Source organism: Chionomys nivalis, chromosome 17 (assembly GCF_950005125.1).
Source record: "Chionomys nivalis chromosome 17, mChiNiv1.1, whole genome shotgun sequence".
Taxonomy (NCBI): Eukaryota; Metazoa; Chordata; class Mammalia; order Rodentia; family Cricetidae; genus Chionomys; species Chionomys nivalis.
In genome coordinates this window covers 52,217,654-52,240,156 of record NC_080102.1, presented here as the reverse complement: position 1 = coordinate 52,240,156, position 22,503 = coordinate 52,217,654, and the positions used below count along the sequence as shown (strand labels likewise).

The 22,503-nt window shown below is 42.4% G+C and overlaps 1 protein-coding gene across 1 annotated transcript in view; it reads left to right on the top strand.

Moving 5' to 3' along the window:
• Nucleotides 1–10,249: 10,249 nt before the first annotated feature.
• The window catches only part of Dbx2 (developing brain homeobox 2), a 31,320-nt gene continuing 19,066 nt past the window's right edge, over nt 10,250–22,503 (top strand). Inside the window, exon 1 of the mRNA XM_057792294.1 lies at nt 10,250–10,759. Coding sequence (XP_057648277.1) covers nt 10,429–10,759 — 331 coding nt within the window. The 5' untranslated portion in view covers nt 10,250–10,428. The remainder of the gene's footprint in view (nt 10,760–22,503) is intronic.

Below are 22,503 nucleotides of genomic sequence, written 5' to 3'. Positions count from 1 at the left end.
ATCAGGAGCCACTACACTCATGGTCTGATGCAATTAAACACACTCATTCCTTGGGAGTGACAAGATTTTCTTAGGATGGATTCAGAGAATAGTGAACTATGTGCCACCTAGATAGCTGTAAAACTCCCCTATGTCTGTTGTCATGGCTACAAACACAGTACAGGGAATCAGGATCAACCCTCTGGATTATTGTAACATTCTCATCCACATCTTTGGGCCATAAACAGTTCTATGTGGAACCAGGAAGAGTGCTTTGTAAAGGCTTCAGTGTGGTATTGCTCCAGTCTGCTTTTACAGCTCAAAGATGAGATGGACTAGAAGCCTGTTTGCTAGGCAGGTGTTCCCCCACCCCTTCTCTGGCAGCTGGCTGATGCTACCCATTGTTTGCATCCTGGCTGGACCACAGGAGCTGGATTTCAGCACATCCCCTGAAAGTTCTCCTAAGGACCTGAGCTTGATATCAGAACCCACATGGAAAGAACCAACTTCTTCAAGTGGTCCTCTGATCTCACATCGGCATGTGTGAAAGACACACGTGCACGCAACAACAACAACAACATCAATAATAAGTTAAAAAAGGCAAAATAGCCTGATTGTATTTAGTTATTCTCAACTATGGTGTCCTTTTTTTTAAGTGTTGGTAGCCTTTAATAAGCAGGGAAGCTGCTTCACACAGAGGCAACCCTCACAGACTTAACACCAGTTGCGAAAACAGCCCTGAAGCTGAATTCCATGATACGTTTGGACAATTCATGTGCAAGTTGTTACAAAGACAGTATACACTGTTTATGAACTCCATGATGCCTTACCGCTCAGCTGTCCAAGTTCATTCACCGTAAGAAACTTTCTGTTGGGGACATCGGCGCTGCTGCAGATCCAGGACTATGTCCTGGGTTTAGGAGGGATGGATCTGCCCACAGAATGTATTAGTAACCAGTCAGCAGCCAAGGCAAGAGCACTAGTATGCTCCCAAGGCAGACTGGACCTGAGGATTTTAAAGGCAAATGCTCTTTTCGATGATAAGACTGGTTCAGAATTAAGCTATGGGGCTCCATTCTAGAATCTATAGGCTTTTGTATAAAGGTGGGAATACATTTCTCTACTACTGGAACTGTTCATAACAGTGAAAATCCTTTATAATGTCCGTTGTGGTTATGAAAAACAATCTTCTGGTGTTAATTGAAGATAACACCTCAAGTTCTGTAGTAAACCACTTCTTGATTGCTACAGATAATCAGGCCTAAGGTTTGTGTGACCTAGAACAGAAAGATGTGCCTGTACAGACCAGTTCTTTAGGCTGATGAGTTTCTGATAATTCAGTATGGTACAGATTCATAGCATTCTTGAAAGCTAAAGCAAGAATGTAGGACAACCAAAGCAGTACCACTCAGGCAATAAAAACGGTTGTTTTCCTTAGACAGACTGTCAAATGTGGTTTCTCTTACCTATGCTCTTGTCAGAATTTAGACAGTCATCAGTTCAAAGTCTCAGTTAGATATTGTCCTATGTATGCCAAAAATCCTTCATGCAAAATCATTGGTGGCAAGCCTGGCATGTAACTGTAAAAATTTGAAATTATTTATGCATTTGATTAGACAGAGCTACATGTGGTGAGATTTCCTGGGGCACCCATTGACATTTGAAAAGGTTCCACTAGGGAGTAGGTGGCCATGGCCAGAGCAGTGGGCTCAGAAGACAATTTTGCCTGAGTATATTTTAAGGGTAAATGATCTTGCATGGCAAGTTCTTCATTAGATTCTTTTACACAGTTAACTAAACAGACATTTGGTAAAGGGTAAAAATGCATCTTTAAGACCTGTTTATCCATCATTCTAAAATGTATTTTATTTTATTCATGAATGGGTATGTATTTTTGTAGACAATTTTTACTAATATAAAAATATTTGTATGTACTTTTAATATCTTAGTGGAATGTTAAATTTGACAAGTTAGATTGTAAGTGCCAATTATCCCTTCCATTTAATTATACATTTATTCATGTAATATTAGAATATTTGTTCATAGGCAAATAAACATCTGTAGGATTTACTTTGTTTAATTTAATCCTGTCTTGTACACAATGATTACATATATCTTTCTATGGGATTTGCCATCATGTGTGATCAAGAAAATCTGGGAATACATACAGGAAACATTAGTTGCAGCTATTTTGGGGTAATAGTTGGTAGCTGAAAAAGGACCTTCTCATTTTTATAGTGTAAAATTTAAAATATACAAAATCAGAGAAATGGTCTAATGGACCAATAACACTGTCTCACTTCAACAATCATAAAACTTCTTGTTTCATTGATTACTTCTCTAGCCTTGTGGGTTATTTTGAAATATAATTGTCTTGGCTACACACACACACACACACACACACACACACACACACACACCACTTCATTTGCTTCAGACTCTTAAAAACAATACATTATTACATCTGAAACCAAACAGTAAGTTTTAAATAGCATCAAATATTTAACCAGAGCTCAAGTGTCCTCAATTGTCTTTGTAACCATTAATTGGTTCCAGTGAGCATCCAAGCCCATCTGTTTCATGTTATCAAAAGATCTCAGATCGCTCTTTAATCTTTAAAGTTCTCTCTCGCTTTTTCACAGAATTTATCAAGAAATCGGTTGCCGGGCGGTGGTGGCGCACGCCTTTAATCCCAGCACTCGGGAGGCAGAGGCAGGCGGATCTCTGTGAGTTCGAGACCAGCCTGGTCTACAAGAGCTAGTTCCAGGACAGGCTCCAAAGCTACAGAGAAACCCTGTCTCGAAAAACCAAAAAAAAAAAAAAAGAAATCGGTTATTCGTTGCCTAGAAGATCCCCCATTGTAGCCTCTGGAGACTGTCTCCCCAAGAAATGAACCTGCCTTTCTATTCTCTGCATTACTTGAAGAGGTATGGTCAGATCCAACTATTGTTTAAAATTTTCACCAAGACTATAGGGGAGGCTGGGATCTGGCTGGTTTAGGATGATCTCAGCTGAATCAATTCTGTGCCATGTAGTGTCAACCCGTGTAGGTCCAAGGACGGGAGAAGAAACTCTCCAATGCCTTCTCAATCCTAAGCTTACTATCTACTTGGTCAAAATAAGTCACACAACTGAACTTACAGTGGAAGACCTGTGACAGAAAGGCCAATTAGGAAGCATGTAACTTTGCATTGTCTTATCAGATAAAGTCGACTCATACATTCAAAGTGTTGCGTGCCTGATCCATCTTTCTGTCTTCGTAATGATGAGGCATTAAATCTGTCATTACTTCTGCACTGTTTTCGTCTATACAGGGTTTTCTGTGAAGGAGTCATTACCCATTATCAATTACTTGATTATGCTGCAGTACAGAATAATGTTCTAGTGTGTGTGCTACTGAATTAGTACCTTAGCACTCAATACTGCAGAGGAAGTGGTAGGTTTTGATATTGTTATTGTTGTTGTTGTTATTATTATTATTAAGTATCATGAACTCACAGACTTTTTTTTTACTCTCTGGTGGCTTTACATCGCCATAGTCAATATTTGTTTGAACACAGAAGTCATTCCACTGTACCAGTAGGAGATCTTTCAGTTTGGTCCCTGTGCCATTTCTATGTGCTCTTAGGCCTCCTTTCTTCTTAGATGACTAGATCTTCTGAGCTCACTGTGTCACAGAAGTGGACTCAGACATTTCTGAGCATGTGTCTCTCTCTTTATTACGGAGTCCTGAAGCTACAGCTGAAGTTTTAAACTACAGGTATCGCATAGAGATGGCATTAGAGTCTTGCGTATGTGGTGGACGATGCACACAGTTGCTGTTTGTTTTAATGTACCAAAGTCTATTTCATTGCTATGGAAATAAATATCACCATGTCTTTGGACACTACGGTTTTTCTCAATAATAATTTATATCTAGTCCTTACAGCTTGACTCTCTAGATCCGAGTGCAGACATGTCATCAGAGTCTTTTGCCAGCATTTGAACAGCAAATGGGGAAAATTAACTTGCCAACAATATGCTGAGATCGAAGCTTTGGAGTTGTCGTCAAGCCTGCTTTTCCTACCGTGTATAAGAAAGCTGGCTGGGCATCCTTGGTAACTCAGTTTCTCCAGGGATATTTCATCTAATGCCTTGGCCCCAGATGTCTCTAACTTTCTGAAACCCTAGCCTGTCACTTCCTCCCTTGACTGTATACTGGATATTCCCACTAATTTGAACTGCCTGGTCCTTGGAATTGTAGCTCTTTAGGACATTTTTCTTTGAAAATTTCATATATGTGTACAATGTATCTCAATTATATATGCCTCCCTTATCCAATAGATCTCCTTTACAGCTTCAAGAATTCTTAAAAAAAAAAAAACCCATTGTGTCTAATCAGTGCTGTGCGTTTGCCTATGGCTATGGGGTTATTCAATGGGACACTGACTCCTTAAAGAAAAGTGACTCTCTCCCACCAACTGCATACAGTTCTTCGACTAGGGGCGGAGATTTGGGAATACCTTTCAACTCCACGCTGGACCTTTAACTGGCTTGCAGAGAAACACAGAAACTGTATGGTTCCATTTCCCAGCTCTCCTCCCCACCCGCTGACTCTTGTGTTCTTTATGCCCTCTTGTCCACAATGTTCTCTGAGCCTTGGGATAAGGGTGGAGAGTGTTGATAGAGAGGCTTTACCTATGGGGAAGCAGTCACAATTGCTTAGTGTCAGCATCTAGAACAGTTGTGTGTCTCTGCACACAACTCTGCCCAACAATATGAAGCTTCTCTAACCCAGATTAGGAAAAGTGCAAATCTAGGGATAAAAACACAAATATTTAAAAGACAGTCGGATGACATGTCCCTGTAGCCAAACAATATTAGAAGGTTCTTCCACCTTGGTTGGGCTGATGAGGCTCTAGCCACAGGTTTTGGTAATCTTAGTTCCTGATGATCACGATCATTTATTCAATAATCATTTTTATGATGCTGTTTCTGATACTCAGAGCCTGTGTCTCACCCAGATCACTGGCCCCTGCCTTCTCAAGATGTGTCCAGTCTCTCCTATCTCTCCTCCCCAGCCTACACTGTAAGTCCCTTATCTTAAGTGACACTGTGTTATCTAGGTCCATTTGAATACAGGCTTGCTAGAACTCACTCTGGATAGTTTGTCACTGCGCCTTCAACGTGTAGGTCCTTTTGAATAAGATGAGGCAATATTGGCTTTGAAGAAAGCAAGACAATAAGGCTCCTGTCAACTCATGTTCTCAAGCCTTAGCCAGGCTTCTTCCAGTTCTCCTCCTCACTAATACTGACTTTATCCTGGTGCCCCACCCTCAACAAATGACCTCATTTTGAACTTCATGCTAACCACGACTGTAGTTGGATCCCATAATAGTGGCACTGCTGCAAAAGATGTTTTAAAACAAAAAGCCGTGCAACAGCTCTCTGTGTAGAGATAACTGCATCGTTACCAATAAGGAAACCGATCTCAAGAAAGGCAAAATCACTACCCTAGGCGTTCAGTACAATTTGAATAACAACGCACCTCCAATTTATTGGCTTTAAATCATTATCATTTGCTATTTTTCGCGAGTTTGGGTCCATTGGCTGGATCTTCTGCTCTGGGCTGTGCTGACTCCTGCAGCTGTCATCAGCGGGATCTTGAGATAATTCAGTATTTCTCTCAGCCCCGTCTACCAGGTTTCTTCTCACAGAAAGCACAGGAATCCAAGGGACAAAGGAGATGCTCCCAAGTGCTTTTTCAAAAGTCACTTCTCATCTGGTGAGGAAAACCAATCACGTTACTGGGCTTAGAAACGGAACAGAGGAGAATAAAAGATGCAGAGCAAAAGGAAACTTCATTAATTTGGATTATGAAGGAAACTGACCCACTACACAGAGGAAACACCAGGAACAGGTGGTTTTCAAGCAGGGCTCTCAGCAAAAGCCCTGTCTTCTCCACAGTTTATTCACCAAGGAGATAGTACCCACAGGGCACAAGCAATGCCCCCATGTCCATCCATGCTTCCCCATTTTCTCCCATGCAAGGACCATATGGTTCCTTTTCCCTCGATTTAAACTGTCCCATCTGAACTATGGATGCTGCTCTCTCTCTCAGCCTTTAAAGACAAGGGCCTTGCTCCATCAAATTCCATCTCTGCTTTGCTTCAGTTCACTTCAGAATGCCCTCTTTTCCCTCATTGTAGATATTTCTCTTCTTTCTACTCCCCGTGTCAGGCCCCTGCATGACCACTGCCATCCTGAGATCAGTAGCTGTATCACACACAGAAGAACCTTACAAGATTGGAGTCACTCAATTCCCTCATGGAGGGCACATACGGCCCATGGACTCACAAACCAAGATACGAAGGACTCGTGAAGTGGTCCTACCGAGGGCCTCATAAGTAGCATGAAGTCCCAGTCTTCCCTGAGAATCAGTGGTTGTTGGCAAGGAAATGGACTTGTCTTCAACAGTTCATGCCTCACTCATGACCCTGAAAGTAACCCCAGGTAATCTCATTGGTTCACCTAGCTATGCTTGGATAGAACCTTTTTTTTTTTTTTGGTGGTTCTCCCCAGAAGAAGTTAATCTAAATATTCCCTTTATCTTTCTTTCTGTTTTCTCTTCCCTATCACTTTCTTCCATTCTGTTAATCCTCAACGAAATGTTTACTTCCTCTTGAAAAAGATCTTGCTTAAGTCTCTAAGGATTAAGCTCCTCTTTATGGTGTGGGAGGCATTTGTAGGGTTAGTGTTAGAGTAGTCAAGGATATACTTTGGAAAGTGATCCCAAGGTCTTGACAGCACCACTCAATCAGTTATTTTTCACAATGGCCCTGATTCACAGGGAGAGTTACTTATTGGTCTTCAGTGGACATGGAGAGTCTTAGGTCAATTACATCTTCAGCATCACCATTCCCTAGGCTTTTGTGGTCCTCAGCTGGATCTCTACATCTGAAAGCAAGTGAAGAGCTTGTAAATTATTGAAAGAGGACGAGAGGGTGGAAAAGAAATCACTTCTACCTGGTCAACCATGACCCAGCCTGTAAGCTAGATAGATACACTGTGCCTGCCTCTGTTTTGAGTAAAGGACAGTACCAAGCATGCAGTTTTTCTTTACCAAGGCCTCCCATCCTTCCTCTTTGAAACATCCTCAATGACATCACTGTCTCTTAGTTTCCGTCTTAGTCTATTTAATTTTACAACAGAACAACACACTGGGTAATTTGTAAAGAAAAGAAATACAGTTCTCAGAGTGCTGGAGGCTAAGGAGGACTAAAGCCAAGGTTCTGACATGTTGCCAAAGCCTTTACGCACCATCCCCTGGCAGAAAGGCAAAGAGAGGGTGAGGGTTATACATAGAGAACATGAAACCTCCAGTCTTTTCATAATGAGTACTCATTCATTCATAAAGACAGAGTTCTTATGGCCTCATTGCTTGCACTGTAGCAATTTCTACCTCCAAGTCCTCACTGCTTTCCAGGCTTGCTCATGGGTGCTGTTTGGTTACCTGTCTCTTTAAATGTTGGCATTTCCCTGTGTTTTCTTCTTGATTCCTTTCTCTTCCCACCATGAATGTACCCCCAGAGACTTCGTAAATGCCACAGGACCTCCCCCATATAAAACCTGATCCCCATCCCTCAGTTCCTTGTGCTCCCAAGAGAGCTGTCTCTGAGTCATCCAAAACAAAAGGCAGAAGCAACCCTGTCAATCCTTTTGTCCTCCCTAATCAGGCTTTCTTGGCTGTGGCACTGCTGGGTATCTGAGCAGACCGTTCTTTGCTGTGGGAGTTAGCCTGAACGTTGTAGGATGCTTAGTGGAATCCCTCACTTAAGGCCAGCAGACAGTTTAGCCACATGTTCTACCATAGCCTCAAATCTCCAGGAACTACCAAATGTCCTTTGGTGAGTGGGCACCTGGCCCATTTCAGAGCTCTGTCGTCATTTAGTCGTGGACTCAACCTTTGCAACAATCGTCTCTTCTATTTCTTTCTTCTTTTCACCAGTTTTATTAAATTCCCTGTTGTTTTGTGTCTAGATTTCTCCAACAGTGGCGAGAAAGTTGGCTGATGTAGCGGTCAGTCTGGACTCAGATCTTCCTTGATCCTATCCTCTAAAGAAAAATGATGGCCTGCTTTTCATCCTCACCTGCAGGAAGAAGTGGTCAGGTGACCACCCAGCACAGTGCCTAGGCTCCTGAAGAGAGAGACGGTAAAACTAAATGGTTAAGAGTGAAGCTGTAGAATTGTTACTTGGGATTTGGTTTAGCCCCCGGACAGTTTGTCTCTGTGCTACGTCAGCAAACCTGGGATAAATAACAGTGCCAACTCCATGGTAATGTGAAAATATAAATGAGCTCACATGGGTAAAATATTTGCTACCATGCTTGGTTGCAAACACCGAGAGAGATGGACGATACTGTACAGGAAACAGTGACAGTCTAAATAGTGACAGTCTAACTTCTCCTAAACCGCTCATCTCAGTTGTCACAATTCCATATGTTTGCTTCAAATACTTCTGTAGTCCTTGGAGGCTCAGTTTTAGGAAGAATTCCAGAAGGTTCCCTCTCACACATTCCCACAAGCATGAAGTCCTTCTTTATCTATTGCTTTGCTCTTGTCCCAAGGCTAAGAGTTCCTACAGGACAAGGACTAGATCTTTTCTATGTATTCCTAAGATGGCTGCCATGCTCAAAACATTAAATGTTCGATGAAGGTCTGTTGACTAAATCAATAAGTGAATGTACACTGGTTATATGCATCAGCCTAACAAATAATTTTGCTCACATACTACTGTGACAAAACTGTCTATCTTATTAGAAAGCAATGGCAACTTTATGAATTTGACTATCGAAGGTGATCTTTGAAGAGGAATCTTTATAAAGTATTGAGCATATTTGGTGCCAGCAAAAAGTAACCAACTTGCCAAAAGATGAATTGAAACAACAGCAACCAACTAATGACTGTAGGGTGTGTGTGTGAGAGCACTCGTGTGTGTGTGGGGGGCGTGCACACGTGTGTGTGTGTGTGTGTGTGTGTATCTGCATTCCATGACACTTGTGGTACTCAGAGAACAAAGTTTGGAAGTCAGTTCTCTCCTACTACATGGGTCTCAGAGATCAAACATAAGTCATCGTTCTTGATGACAAGTGTCTTTACCCATCGAACCATCTTGACAGCCCCTAAAAGATGAAATCCGAAAAGGAGAATTAGCTTCCTAAACCTGGCAACTCAACACAGACTTTTAAGTAAATTGAAACAAAGCCCAAATTATTTTTAGGGCAAGAAATCAAACCAGACATGTGACTGCAAACTTTGCAGAAACACTAATAAAGTCTTATCCTAAATAAATACATTTAAATTAGGGGAGAGAGTAAGTGTTAATTGGAGTCACAGTTTCAACACTCCATTGACAGTTTCCAAAGTCAGAGGCTTTTAAAGTCTTGTGGTTAAAAGATCTCTCTCTCTCTCTCTCTCTCTCTCTCTCTCTCTCTCTCTCTCTCTCTCTCACACACACAACACACACACTTTCCATCTGGCCAGTCTCTGGAGACAAACAGTTAACTAACAATGCTTCCCCCCCACACACACACACAAAAGAGCAGTGCAATTTTAACTAATGTAGCGTTTTCATCTCTCCCTCTCTCTTTAGAAAAGCACACCACTGGCAATGGTTATAGAATAAGATCTTTTTAAAAAATTAAATGTCCTTTGTGTGTAGGTGCCTGTGGAGGGCATCCAGCGCCCTGGAGCTGGAGTTACAAGGGGGCGCTAGGGACTGAACTCGGGACCTCTGTTAGAGCAGCAAGCTTTGTAAGCCACTGAGTCATCTCTTCAGCCCCAAGCTCTGCGTTAGATCAAAACTGATGACATCCTCTCTCTAGACTGAAGTTGTAGCCACCTCTGTCCAGAATCCTTAAGACGTACCTTATTTAAAGGCATTGGAAACGAATTTTGTAAAATAGTCAAGAAAAACTGTTTCCTTTCTTCTTAAAACAGAGGTACCCTTATAATCTGCAAACGATGGTATCATTGGTACCCATGCCAACATTTTCCACTCTCCAGCGACCCAGTTCATATCCTCTAAAAGTTCATGATAACCAATACCAGAGAGCCCAGGGCTGCAGTACCAGGGTCAAGACTTGGCAGGCAGAGTGGCAGCGCCCCATTCCAGTCCCCTCCACGCCCACCTACCTCCTCGGCAAGAGTCCCCTCCCCTCGCTAGAGCCCGGACTCTCACTGCCTTCATTGTTGGCCGCATCTGTCACTTTGTGGGCAGGATGACATGAATGAATGGGCCGGACACACCTTCCGTCGTGGTGTGAAAACCCTGTCCTGATCTGCAGTCTGCTCCCGGACTCTGCCAGAGGTGCCGCCGAGGGCCAGGGACGCACCCCGCCGCTCCCGGTCCCGTCCCGGTCCCGTCCCCGCGCACTTGCTCGCGGCTCCCCGGGCAGCGGGCGCGCATCATGCTGCCCAGCGCAGTGGCGGCCCAGGCTGGAGCCTACTGGGATGTGGTGGCGTCCTCAGCTCTTCTCGGCCTCCCCGCGCCGGGCTTCGGCAGCCTGGGCAAGAGTTTCCTGATCGAGAACTTGCTGCGCGCAGGGGCCGGACCCACTCACGCACCCCCGCCCCCGCGTCCCTCGCCGGGTCCCGAGTGTCCGCAGCTGCGGTCGCTGCCTGCTAGCCCAGTGCCGCTCAAGCTGTGCCCGGCTGGGCCCTACGGTGCACGCTGGGCCTTTCAGATGCCCAGTCGTGCTCCAGCGGACCGAGACAGTGCCTTCCAGCCCTCAACCCCAGGTGAGCTTTGGTCAAGGGGAACCTCGGGCCCGGGGAACCTCAGTTCTGGGAAACCTCAACTCCGGAGAGCATCAGTCCAGGGGAGCCTCAGCCCTGGGGAACCTCAGTCCTGGGGCGCCTCAGTCCTGGGGAACCTTTTCAGCCCTGGGGAGCCTCGATCCAGGGGAGTCTTAGCCCTGGGGAACCTCAGTCCTGGAGAGCCTCAGTCCAGGGGAGCCTTAGATCAGGGGAACCTTAGCCCTGGCGAGCCTCGACCCAAGGAAGCCGTGGCTTCAGGGGAGCCTCAACTCTAAGGGTACTTTAGCTCCAGGTTAGCCCTGCCTCTAGCCCGTGCGCCAAAGTAGTCTCAACCAGTGAGCCTCTCGCAGGCACAGCTCACAGTGAGAGCTCTGCTCGCCCGGGTGGCTGGCCCACTGCAGCTGGCTGAGCTGGGGTGCATTTGCCACTTGTGGAGTCAGCAAGGGACACCAGTTCCGGTATCTTTTCTCTCCAACCCATCCAACTCTGTCCTTCCTAGCCTCCTTCTTCAACAGGTGGTTGGGCTACCTGGGCAGTTTGGTCTCAGCGGGAATACTCGGGGATTCCCCGTATTTCTAGCAGGCTGGCTCCCGTCCCCAAGGTCAGCACTGCAACCTGCGGTCATCCTGGGACTTAGCGCTAGGGACTTTGAGGCTGTCTTGAAGGGGGTCTGAAGGTTTGACAAGAGTTTTCGCGAACTTTGGACTTCCGGTAACATTCAGAGTTTGGATCTCTTGAGGTGTAAAGATGAAGGCGGGCTTGCATCGTTATGAGCTAGCTGGTCAACTGCTGGATTGGAAACTAAAGTAGGAAGTTCACCTATAAACAGGAATTTACTGGAAAAAAAGGCCCCTTAATTGATTTTTTAAAAATATTTGAATATATTGTATTTATATTAAATATATAAAAATAAATATTGATATTTATATTTTTACTGAATAAAACCAAACTAGTGGAATTGGGAGGGATACTGTGGGCAGCTGAGTTAAATACGCGGTAAATCAGAAGCCTGACACGTAAACAAAATCTCCTAGCGACTGGGAAACTGAGATCCAACTGGATTGTTATTATTATTTTTATTATTTACTGCGCCCTTAGACAATCTTAACTCATTCTTTTAATTCCGGTGGGTTTGTCCGGGATGACTAACACGTCTCTCAGCAGTTTCTATTGTCCCCGCAAACTGCCAGATCAAATTTATTGCTAATGGCTTTATAGAATTGAACGTGTTTAGAACCTGTCGTGGTCTTACACTAGGAATGGCTACTAACAGAACGGAACAAATGAAATTATCAACACTGGCCTCATTCACGCGGTGTAGAACCTAAATGCGGAGGAAGCCTTCTGCACCCTGAGAGAGGAGCTGGCTCAAGCTAAGGCAAGGTCTATGTGCCTTGAAGTGTTTGTGTGCCTAGGAGGTGTGAATGCAGCTCTTTCTGAAATATTATATATTAGCATGTGTGAGACTGCTTCACATGACCACAAATAAGTAAATAATGTCACACAAATAGTATTTTTTCAGGACAATTTCATGATTTGTAGGTTTAGGTTTAGAATTGTGTTCATAGAGGTTAGTTTTAAAGAATTCTTAAATTACTGGTGGTTGACTTTTGGGCGTGCAAAATTACTTGTAACCTTTAAACTAAGTGCAAACTGGCACAGAAAGCTTAGTAACCCACAAAATCATTTCATATACATATTCATTTTAATCCAAATATTGTAATTAATGGAGAAAGGGTTTCCAACATTATTTATTTTACAAGACCACATTAATTCTGATATACTTATTCAAGTGTCCAAATGCAAAGTATGAGTTTTTTAAAGTAATTAAGAGCATAATTTGAAATACTGTACTATAGTTTAGATGTATGTTTTGCCAAATTCAATCCTCATTGAGGATTCCATTTTTCCCTAGGTTAATTTTAATATGAACAAGTAACCCTTTGTTTCAAAATGCATTTTTGTGAAGAAAGCATCCATTTTTTCAAGCTAGAAAAATATCTAAAGGTGGGGGGAGCTCTGTAGATCCGTGACCACAAATATACTGCTTAAAACTGGATCTGCACTCAAAGTATGCAGTTTTCTGAACACTGCCTCCATTTTAAAGGGTGCCACCCTGTCTCTGTGAACGCAGGAACTCCTTCATCTAGCAGTTGCAAAGCTGTAAAGTGATTGTAGCTTTAAGGGTCATCTGGAGATCAGGTGAGGGGGTGTGGCTGGTGTCACTCCCACAACTGGGGATTGACCTCATGGTCTAGCCCATGCTGTGCAAGCAAATGCTATACCAAGTTGCATCCATGCTCATGACTGACATTCTGTAGCGTTCTTAGAGGAATTATTTCCTCCTTCCCCAAAGATAACAATAGATCTCTTTGGGAAATAACCGGTGAAGTATCAGTTCATTTCTGGTCAGGAGTGGGGATGGAATTGGAGCCATAAGCGTGGAAGGCAAGCATCCTACCGCTGACTCACATCTGAAACCCTTAAGCATAAGTTCTGAGGTTTTCCTTTATGTATTGATTTGGGGAAGAATCATAAAATGTGATTGAAATAATTTGAACAAATTGACTGCACTTCTTTTTGTCCACTTTAATTTGTGGTCTACTCTAAATGAACCTGCAAGAAATTGCCACAGTTGCTTTATATAGATCACACTGTCTACCGTCGATGATCTGTTCCACGGTTTGTATTTTCACTTCATTATTTTGGTTATGTGCTATCGATTGCACCACATAGCGCATTCACTCAGCAAGACTTGAGGTCAGTCATGTGTCGGGCTCTGTTGTAGGCATTGGCACAGTCACTGAATAGGCAGTGCCTATTTCTGCCCTTGCAGAGTTACAGTTCTCAGGGTCCAGTCATTTTCACAGTGCTTAGCTGCTCTAATCCTCATCGTGGGTCAGAAGGTTACTGTTGGCATGGTGATTGTTTTCCATAACAAAATTATTTCACTTGCTAATTTCGCCCTAAGTGCCACTTTAAGTGTGTGTGAACTCCCGAAAGAGAAAAATAAAGCTCCCCAATCTTCATTCTGCTACCTTCGGTTTGTCTTGTGTTGACTCTAAGGAGACCTCCTGGAGTCCAACCAGGTGAGTAAACTGGGAAAGAAATATGCAGCCAAGAAAGGGTTCCAGCTCCTCAGGCCAGGGGTGAGAGGGGAGCTTCATTGCCTTGTCCCCCCAAATCAACAAGTTTGAACACTTTGGGGAAAGGCTCTGTGCAATAAGCTGTCAGCACCAAAGGAGCATCTCTGAAGGCTTGAGGGAGACATGCTTATTGATAACAGGTAATAAAGAGTCACCTCTACCTTTTATCTGAAAGAAAAATGTCTCTGACTCATTATTAGTGGGGATCAGGAGGCTTTGGGAGTGAAATTCTAAATATTAAAGGTGATATCCTCAGAGTTCGTTATCTTCAGCATTTAGAAAATACTGTGTCTATTAGAATATTCATGTCTTTTTATATTTAAAAGGGGAATCTTGTAATTTACAGAAGAAAAAAATTCTCTTCAAATTATGTGTAACAAATAACTTCTTAATGTTATTTGTCTAAAATATTTAGAAAGCATTTATTTTCTAAAAAGTAGCTTGCTGTTTATTAAATCCACTTGTGTGAATTTAAAAGGATCAGAAAGCAAATGTTTATTCTGGTAAGGGAGTTAAGCATCTTTAAGTTGTCTTAACATGCATGCTGCATTGTGTAGCCCCCAAAAGCAAAATTGGTGCTGTTGTTTTTCTGTCACTCATCTGGGGCTACCTCTTACCGACTGCATTTAAGATGCTTTCTGACTGTTTCTTCCAGAGAATTGTTGATCTCCCAATTCTTAACTCGGTCTAGCCTCCTTACACTTGGGTCATGCATTCAGAACGGTATTTTATTCTCCCTTCCTTGAGACACACCAGCACCGTGACTCTGTAGAACTGTTTCAGGCGTTCAGCAAAGGATGGATCAGATTTTATTGCTAGACTGTACTCTAAGCTTTGTTTTTAGCAAACTGAAACCATGGACTGTGGACTGTTAATGATGCTGACCACAGCCAGGGCCACAAGAGCGTGGGATTCAGAATGAGCCAGACGGCCCCACTGAAGAAGTTCCTTGCTCTGGCCATTGCCTCTGGTATCTTCTGTCAGGAATAAGAGACCCATAGTCTTTAGTATGTCTACATATTTTGTAACCTGATCAACATGTCTTTGTAGTTAACATAAACATTACTTACACAACCTATGAAAAATTCTGAGCCCCATTTTTTTGCATACTCTCCAAGTTAATCAACACTTTTAGGTTGAAGGGGCAGTCTTTATGATGGGTAGCCCTAACAGGTCCTTTACTCTTTACAAAATAACATCTGACTTGGGAACGGTCCATGTGCATTTGAGTTGTCTCCAACCTCAGAACCTATGTACCTCCCATCAGTGAACATATGTGACTTTACTCAGACAAATGAATCTTTGTGTGTGTGTTTTGAGACTGAACATGCGTGATGCATGACTTCACTCTGACAGTGAATCTTTTTTTTATTTTTTGTTTTTGTTTTTGTTTTGTAGCTTTGGAGGCTGTCCTGGAACTTCTCTTGTGGACCAGGCTGGTCTCAAACTCACAGAGATCCACCTGCCTCTGCCTCCCGAGTGCTGGGAATAAAGGCGTGCGCCACCACTCTGTCCCACTCCAACAAGTGAATCTTAATGGACACTTGTGTGGATAGCCATTGCTATTTGCTAACACAGTAGGGATAAATGCGGCAGACAAGCATTAGTTCTGCTTTCCATATAGTTCCTACTTCAGGGACTTCTGGGGTTAAGAGGTCCAATGACTTGAATTCCCAGAACTTTTTGACTATTACATAGATTTTAAAACACTATTCAGAAGGGTCACGACTGCACCAGATAAGAATGGCACATATGCTCAGCAACATGGATGGCCAAGGATAACCTTTGTCTTTTCCCCAGGGCTGGGCAGATGCTGTAGCTCCCTCTTCTGTATCCATTTGTGTCGGATTATATTGTCTTTCTCCTCCTGTGCTGGTTACTTTCTCTCTGTTTACTACAAGATGTTTGTTATTAGCCAAATAGAAATGATGGAGGCTTGTCAGTAAAGGACTACTCTCTGTGTATAACTTCTGGTTAGTAACTGTATTCTAAATTGATTTCTGATTCTTTGGATGCAAAAGCCTGCACACGAGAGAAATTTTTCTTAAAATGTTTAAACCAGTGTGCCCCTCTTTCCAAGAGAGTATTACTTATTCTACCATCTGCCTTTTAAGTTATTGTGTTTATTCTGTTGCTGTGAAGAGACACTATGGCCACGGCACATTGTAAAGAAAAACATGGCAGGGAGCATGGTAGTGTGCAGGCAGACGTGGTACTGGAGCAATAGTTGAGAGTCCTACATCTTTCAGGCAATGGGAGGTTAACTGAGACACTGGGCGGTATCCTGAGCTAGAATACCTCAAAGCCCTCCCCCACAGTGACGCACTTCCTCCAACAAGGCCACACCCACTCCAACAAAACCACACCTCCTAATAGTGTCACTCCCTATGAGAGAATGAGGGCCAATTACATTCAGACTACTACAACTATCAAATTTGTGTTGTTGACATTATCTATAACTTTAGAATTCATCTTATTTTCAATTTTGAAACTGGATCTCACATCATAGCCCATTCTGGCTTGGTTTTTTTTTTTTTTTTCTATTTTAGCTTGAACTTTTCTATTTTGCACAAAGTTGTATCTTTTAACTCTTGCTCCTCCGGCCTCAGTCTCCTGAGTGCTGAAATTAGTCATGTGCCAGCATGTCTGGGATAGGCAACTCTTCTTCATCTTCTCCCCCCTCCTTGTAAATTTGATTGACCACCTTTAAAGGTTTCTCTGACTCGCACTTCCCCACACCTCTGTAGACACACACTGTACACAACTCTCAAGTCAGTATGAACCCGTTTTCATTCAATTGCACCTGGCGTTTGCCGAGAAAAATAAAAAGGGAAATGGCAAAATGAAACAATATGATTTTTATCTCAGAACGCTTATTAGGGCTTTCATTTCAGACTTCATTAGATCATTCTTTTGTTTTATACACTCTGAGTAAGAAATTGGATTTTTGCCTTAACATATAACATAGCTGCTGGACCCTTGTATGTTTTATTCTGATGTACTTTATTTTACTTTCAGTAATGTTTCCACTTTTAATGAAATCTCCACCTTTCATCCCTTTTAGCCTCCAGTCAGAACTTAACTTGGCAATGCTGAGCGATTCATCACTTTATATAAGGCTGCCATAACTCATTTCCTTTTTAATAGCGTTATTCATTTTGTCAACCCGCTATTATTCGTGAGTAGATCAGGGGCATATTTCTGTGGGCTGTGTGAACAGTAAACCTTAGGCACTAAAATTCTCTCTGAAGTTAAAGATCAAAAAGCGGCTATAAGATTGTAGACCTTGGTTTCAGAACTATAGTATCTAGGGAAAGGAAAGGGAGAAAGAAAAGAAGCCACGAATGTTGAGCCTTTTGTGTATATCGTTAAATATTTGATAACTTTCTTTTTTTGTAAGTATTCCTGAGAGGGTGTGTTTTTGGCGTTCTGTTTTGTGTGCAGCTATCTTGGCATCCTTAATTTTGTTAATTCTAAGTGGCCATTCTGAGTAGAATGTGTGATATATTTCTACAAATTTTACCGAAGTCTCCAGATTTCTTGTTTTTTGAAAACTTTAAACCTCGAATACTTTCTAAATTAAATATGCACTGGAGTAAGTTCCTTTTGGACAAAGCCATGTACCTCGGTGAGAGAAGAAAGCAGATTTCTAATGGACGAGCCCAAACTGGATCTAGGCTCATCCAACAATGCTGTAGCTAGACTGAGTCTGAAGTCCAGAAAGTCCTGCATGTCTTGAAAGGACAGACAGTGTCGCACTATGAGTGTCTGACTTTTCTATAGGTGCTTTACAGTACAGATAGAAACCCAATGGTTGTTGTAGATGCCACGTGACTCATAAAGTCCAGAATATTTACTTTCAGGTCTATGAACATTTGTCAATCCTTCATCCAAGGCATAAATGGCAAGTTGGGGGATATTTTAATGTGTCATTAAATAAATTAATCATTATTTGAGCCGTAAGCAACTGCCCGTGATTTTAAGGTCTAGATTCAAGTGCTTCGTGTTGCTGATTGTGTACTCCAGAATGGTTCGAAATCAGAGCAGAGGTTTCAGGCAAGTGCCTCAAAAGCCATTTGGTAAGAGGCAGAAAAAGAGGTGAAAGGTGTTTCCTCTAGTTTATTATAGGTAAAATACTATAAGAGCCCATGTCAGCGTTTTGTAGATTAGAAACAAGCAAGCAAGCAAACAAACAAACAAATGCCAGTTACTCATTTTCCTTTCTTCCGTGGCATAAGCTCAGCTGAGGGTTTCTCCCAAGATTGTGCTGGATGTTCACACTCCATGGGAATGTCCCGAGGTTGTGGTTGGATGTCTATGCTCCATGAGTGGCATGTCCAAGGTGCCATCCACATGACTGGCAGTTGATATTGACTGGTGGCTGGGTGCTCAGTTGGAGCTTTTCATCAAGATTTGGATTCTTTCATATCTTGACCTTTTAATGGCATGGTTTCTGGACTCTACATGCGTGGGGGACTTCTGAAAACCAGCCCACATGGTTTGAGAGCTCTGGACCTTCCGGAGCCTCGCACTAAACTCGACGGGAAAGTTCTAAAACACCGCCCTGCTGGCAGCATGATTGAGAAAGTCACCAAGACCATCTGACGTTCCAGAGAGGAATAAACAAAGCCTCCACATCTCAGTAGTAGGGAGCCTATCAGACCACTGCGGCCATTTAAAACCTGTCAAGAGGGATCGTGTGGTTCCCGTTGGACCCAGCTTCTGAAGTAGACCTGTGTAAGGATCGATCCCAGAGTGATAAATAGCTGGAGTTCGGGATGGCTGCACAGAGGTGGCCTTCCGGGAGCTTCGGATATCATTGTTTACTAGTATTCTCCTGTGCGACACCTACTTTGTTCTACAAAGGACAAGATGCACCCTCAAATTCAGCTCATTTTCTTGGATCTGGGTAATTGACCACGGCGAGACAGCAGAGACTTGCTAGAATACAGGTCATAGCTGGCATGGATTTAAAGGACCAAATCAAGCAGGTAGCATTTCACTGGAGTTATCTTCTCAGGAGCCATTCTCACACATGACGACCTGCTGTCTTCTGCCTGTAAAATACTTTAGGCAAACCCCTAAATGTTCACTTCTGTTGTTTCCTGATGACCAGAAAGGTAAGGGATGGACATTCTGATTTCCCCGCTGAGTGAAAGCAAAGTTTGCAACCGGATCACACGGATGGATTGGTTCACATGGGCTGGGTGACAACACACACGTCACCTCGTTATAGGATGGGTAGTTTTTAGGTCCGGCTGCTCCTGGCAGCGGTTTGCCATCCTTAACTGCTTTGTCTTTGGGTCCACCCTCGTCTAGACAGTCTCTTCAACTGTGTGCTATTTTCAAGTTGTGGTGAAGGTTTCTTTTTTATTCCAAGTGCCCGAGAACCTGGCACTTGAAAGATGTCATAAAACGTTGGAAATTTAATTCTCCATTATGTTTTTTCTACAAGTTTTTGTTTGGTTGATTTTACATTTTGGCTTAGTATGTGATTTTTTTCCCCTTTCTTCTTAAGTGCACATGCAGTCCACACAGATTGTGATGGGCTCCCGAGGTTTGTCTGAACTTTTGTACTTGTTCTCGGAGGCATCATCATAACTCAGTCGATAACTCATCTTGCAGGGAATGCTTTTGCACCATTTTAGATGGACGTTGTTATTCTCTATCAGTAACAAAGAATGAAAATAGCCCCCCCCAAAAAAACAATTAAAATGGAATGCTCTAGACAATGAGAGTTTGAAAGTTGTTTTTCTGTGGTGGGGCTTGTCGTTGTCTTAGACTGTGGGATGCTTAATGCAGAGTCCATGTATGTATAGTGTTTTCTCTTAAGGGGGTGCTTCATCATTAAACCAGCTGTGTGCATGTAACTAAACATTGAAAGTACTTGGTCTTTGTGGATGAGCAGGAAAAAAAATGAGTATGGAGGAGAGAAGGGAGAGGAAACTGTGGTTGTGATGTAAATGAAATGAATAAATTTAATTAATACAAAAAGAGTGTGTAAAGAAGACTCATGAGTTTTGTATGTGAATGTGTAGCTTTGGCTTTTTGGATGTAGGTAGATGCCAGTTTAGTTTCAAAATGTTTATTTTATATTGTTTATTACGTAAGTCCCCCATAGAAGCAGGAAGTTAGGTGTTTCAGTGTGCTACGGAATCAGAAACATCCCACTGAGGCACAGTCCGACTGCTGTACTGACGGACCCCGGGCCATTTGCTTTTTCTCATGGGAATCCTGGCAATAATAGCATTTTCTAGACTCCAGCTTTTAGCTAGTAAGTGCTCACATCCCTACCCTCCTAACTAATAATCGGTCCTTATGTGAAGATCAAGAAGATTTATCCTGCTCATTTTTAGCAGTTTTGAAAGAATTCAGTCACATTCCAGATGCCTGTCCCTTTGAAGTCCCGTGTCAATGAGTGGAGAGAGAATGTGCTGCATTCATGACCAGTCAGGAGCCCGCACAGGACAAGTACTCTGCAAACACCATCACTGCGGCGACCAGCCAGGGAGCCTGCTGTGATAAATGGTGAACTAACGGCATCCAGCCTTCGGTGACCAAATCGGAAATGTTTATTGACGACTAAATGGCCCTTTTCTTGCCTTTTTCAGAGCATCTTCCAAGCAGTTGCTGAGGGCTTAAAGGTTTTTCACACATCTGCTGGCCTAACACTGGCTCTCATCAGCCTCCGTTTGCTCTTTATTCACGACTTCAAAATAAAAAGCACGCTGCTTACAAATATGAAAGGCATAACGTCTATTTTCAACTCCGGGTGTAATTTTCAATGCCGCCCGTGGCCGTTCAGCTCTCCCGCCATCGCACACGCAGATGGATTGGCACTTGACTTCTGTCAGAGCTGGAAAAAGAGCACTTAATTGGAATTTCACAGCAATTTCCACATAAACCAGCTTAAATAAGGTGTGTTTATGGATAGCAATCAAGAGCTGACTAATCTCCAGCTAAGTCAGTGTGTCCGAGAGGTGATCGGAATGGCGAGAACACCCTGCACAATAGACCCGCCAGCCGAGTCATGCCACAGCATAAAAGCCAGTTTCTATTGCCCCAGTTAGAATTACTACTGTGGATTTTGATTATACTTCTGTAATTACACATTCTGGTGTCATCTTGCTTACAAGTTTCAAATGGAGCAACGCATGGCAGTGTAGCAGACTGTTCAATTAGACAGTTTCTGGTCTAACATTAGATCAAGTGCTTTCAACTCACATTTATCACATGAGTTTAACTGGTGTCTTGTCTCACATAAACTATTGTACTTTAATCCATTATTTTTCCATTGTTAAGGCTATATCTTAAGACCAGGAAACTTTTTTTTTTTTTTAATTTATGCCTTGCAGTACTTTGCTCCATATTCTGTACTTGAGCAGAACCCACTTGGTCATTCATACATAGTTTTGATGCTTCCAGATCACATAGTAAATGCTGCACTTTATACATGTGATTGCAATGTTGTTGAATCTTTCTTCCTTTCTTTTTTTGACCTACTAAAAATAAAGAAGAGCCTAAAAGCACAATAGCCATTATTAATTATGTAAAGTATGCTCATTTTGGAGAGGTGATAAGTTAATAGAAATGTTTGGAAACAAACTCAAAGATGCACATTTTCTACCTAGAAATACATTGCCATTTTCAAGGTACTTCATATATGCATAGTGGTAGTTGCAATGTTATCTACTTAAAAAAACTGTTTTTTGAAAATTTCATACATGGCTACTCTATTTGCATCATTTCCAGCCCATACTCTCTGCCTTCAATCACTCCTACTCCTCCTCTTTACCTCTCCATCTCATGACTTCGTTAACTACTGTGATATGTTCACACACATATGCTGAGTCCCTTCAGTGCTGCTCATGTGTGTGAGTCTTTACGAATGGCCACGAGATTGAACAGCATGTCCCTAGAGAAGCCCGATTCTCTCCCTCTCTCTCAGGGACTGCCAGTCGCCTTCATTTGTGAGATTTTCCCCATCCATGTTGGAATGCCAGCTGGTGTCACTATGCAGGTCTTGTGTAGGTGATCACATGAAGATTTCATGTACTACTCTTATAATGCAAAATGTAAAAGTCATATAAAATTATTTATTGTTTCTGTGATGCTTTATGGTCAACACTGGAACAATTCGTAATAGTAATGAAGCTATTTTTTATGATGTTAAAAAATCAAAATAATTTGTCATCTCATGTCTTTGCTTAGTTAAAAATTTGTAAAACACTTTATTTTCTTTTAGAATTTTATTTAAAAAGTAGAGATATTGAGATCTCAGCGTTGTGTGATAGGAGGGATAGGTGCTGATTTCTAACTAGTTTACAATTTTACAGCCCCAGCCTTCAGGATTCTACAAATACAATAAGTATGTTTTTTTGGGGGGGGGCAATCTTTTTGTTTTATCATACTTTTGAAAGAAATTAATTTGTTCAAATAAATACACGCTGTTCTGGCTGGTAAGAGTGCAAGCCTGAAAATTCTGTGGTTTTTAAAAGGGTGTATAGACATCAACATAAGACTCCCTGGTGTGATCCACATAATGACAAGAGAAAATAATAAAAAAAATCTTTATTTTCA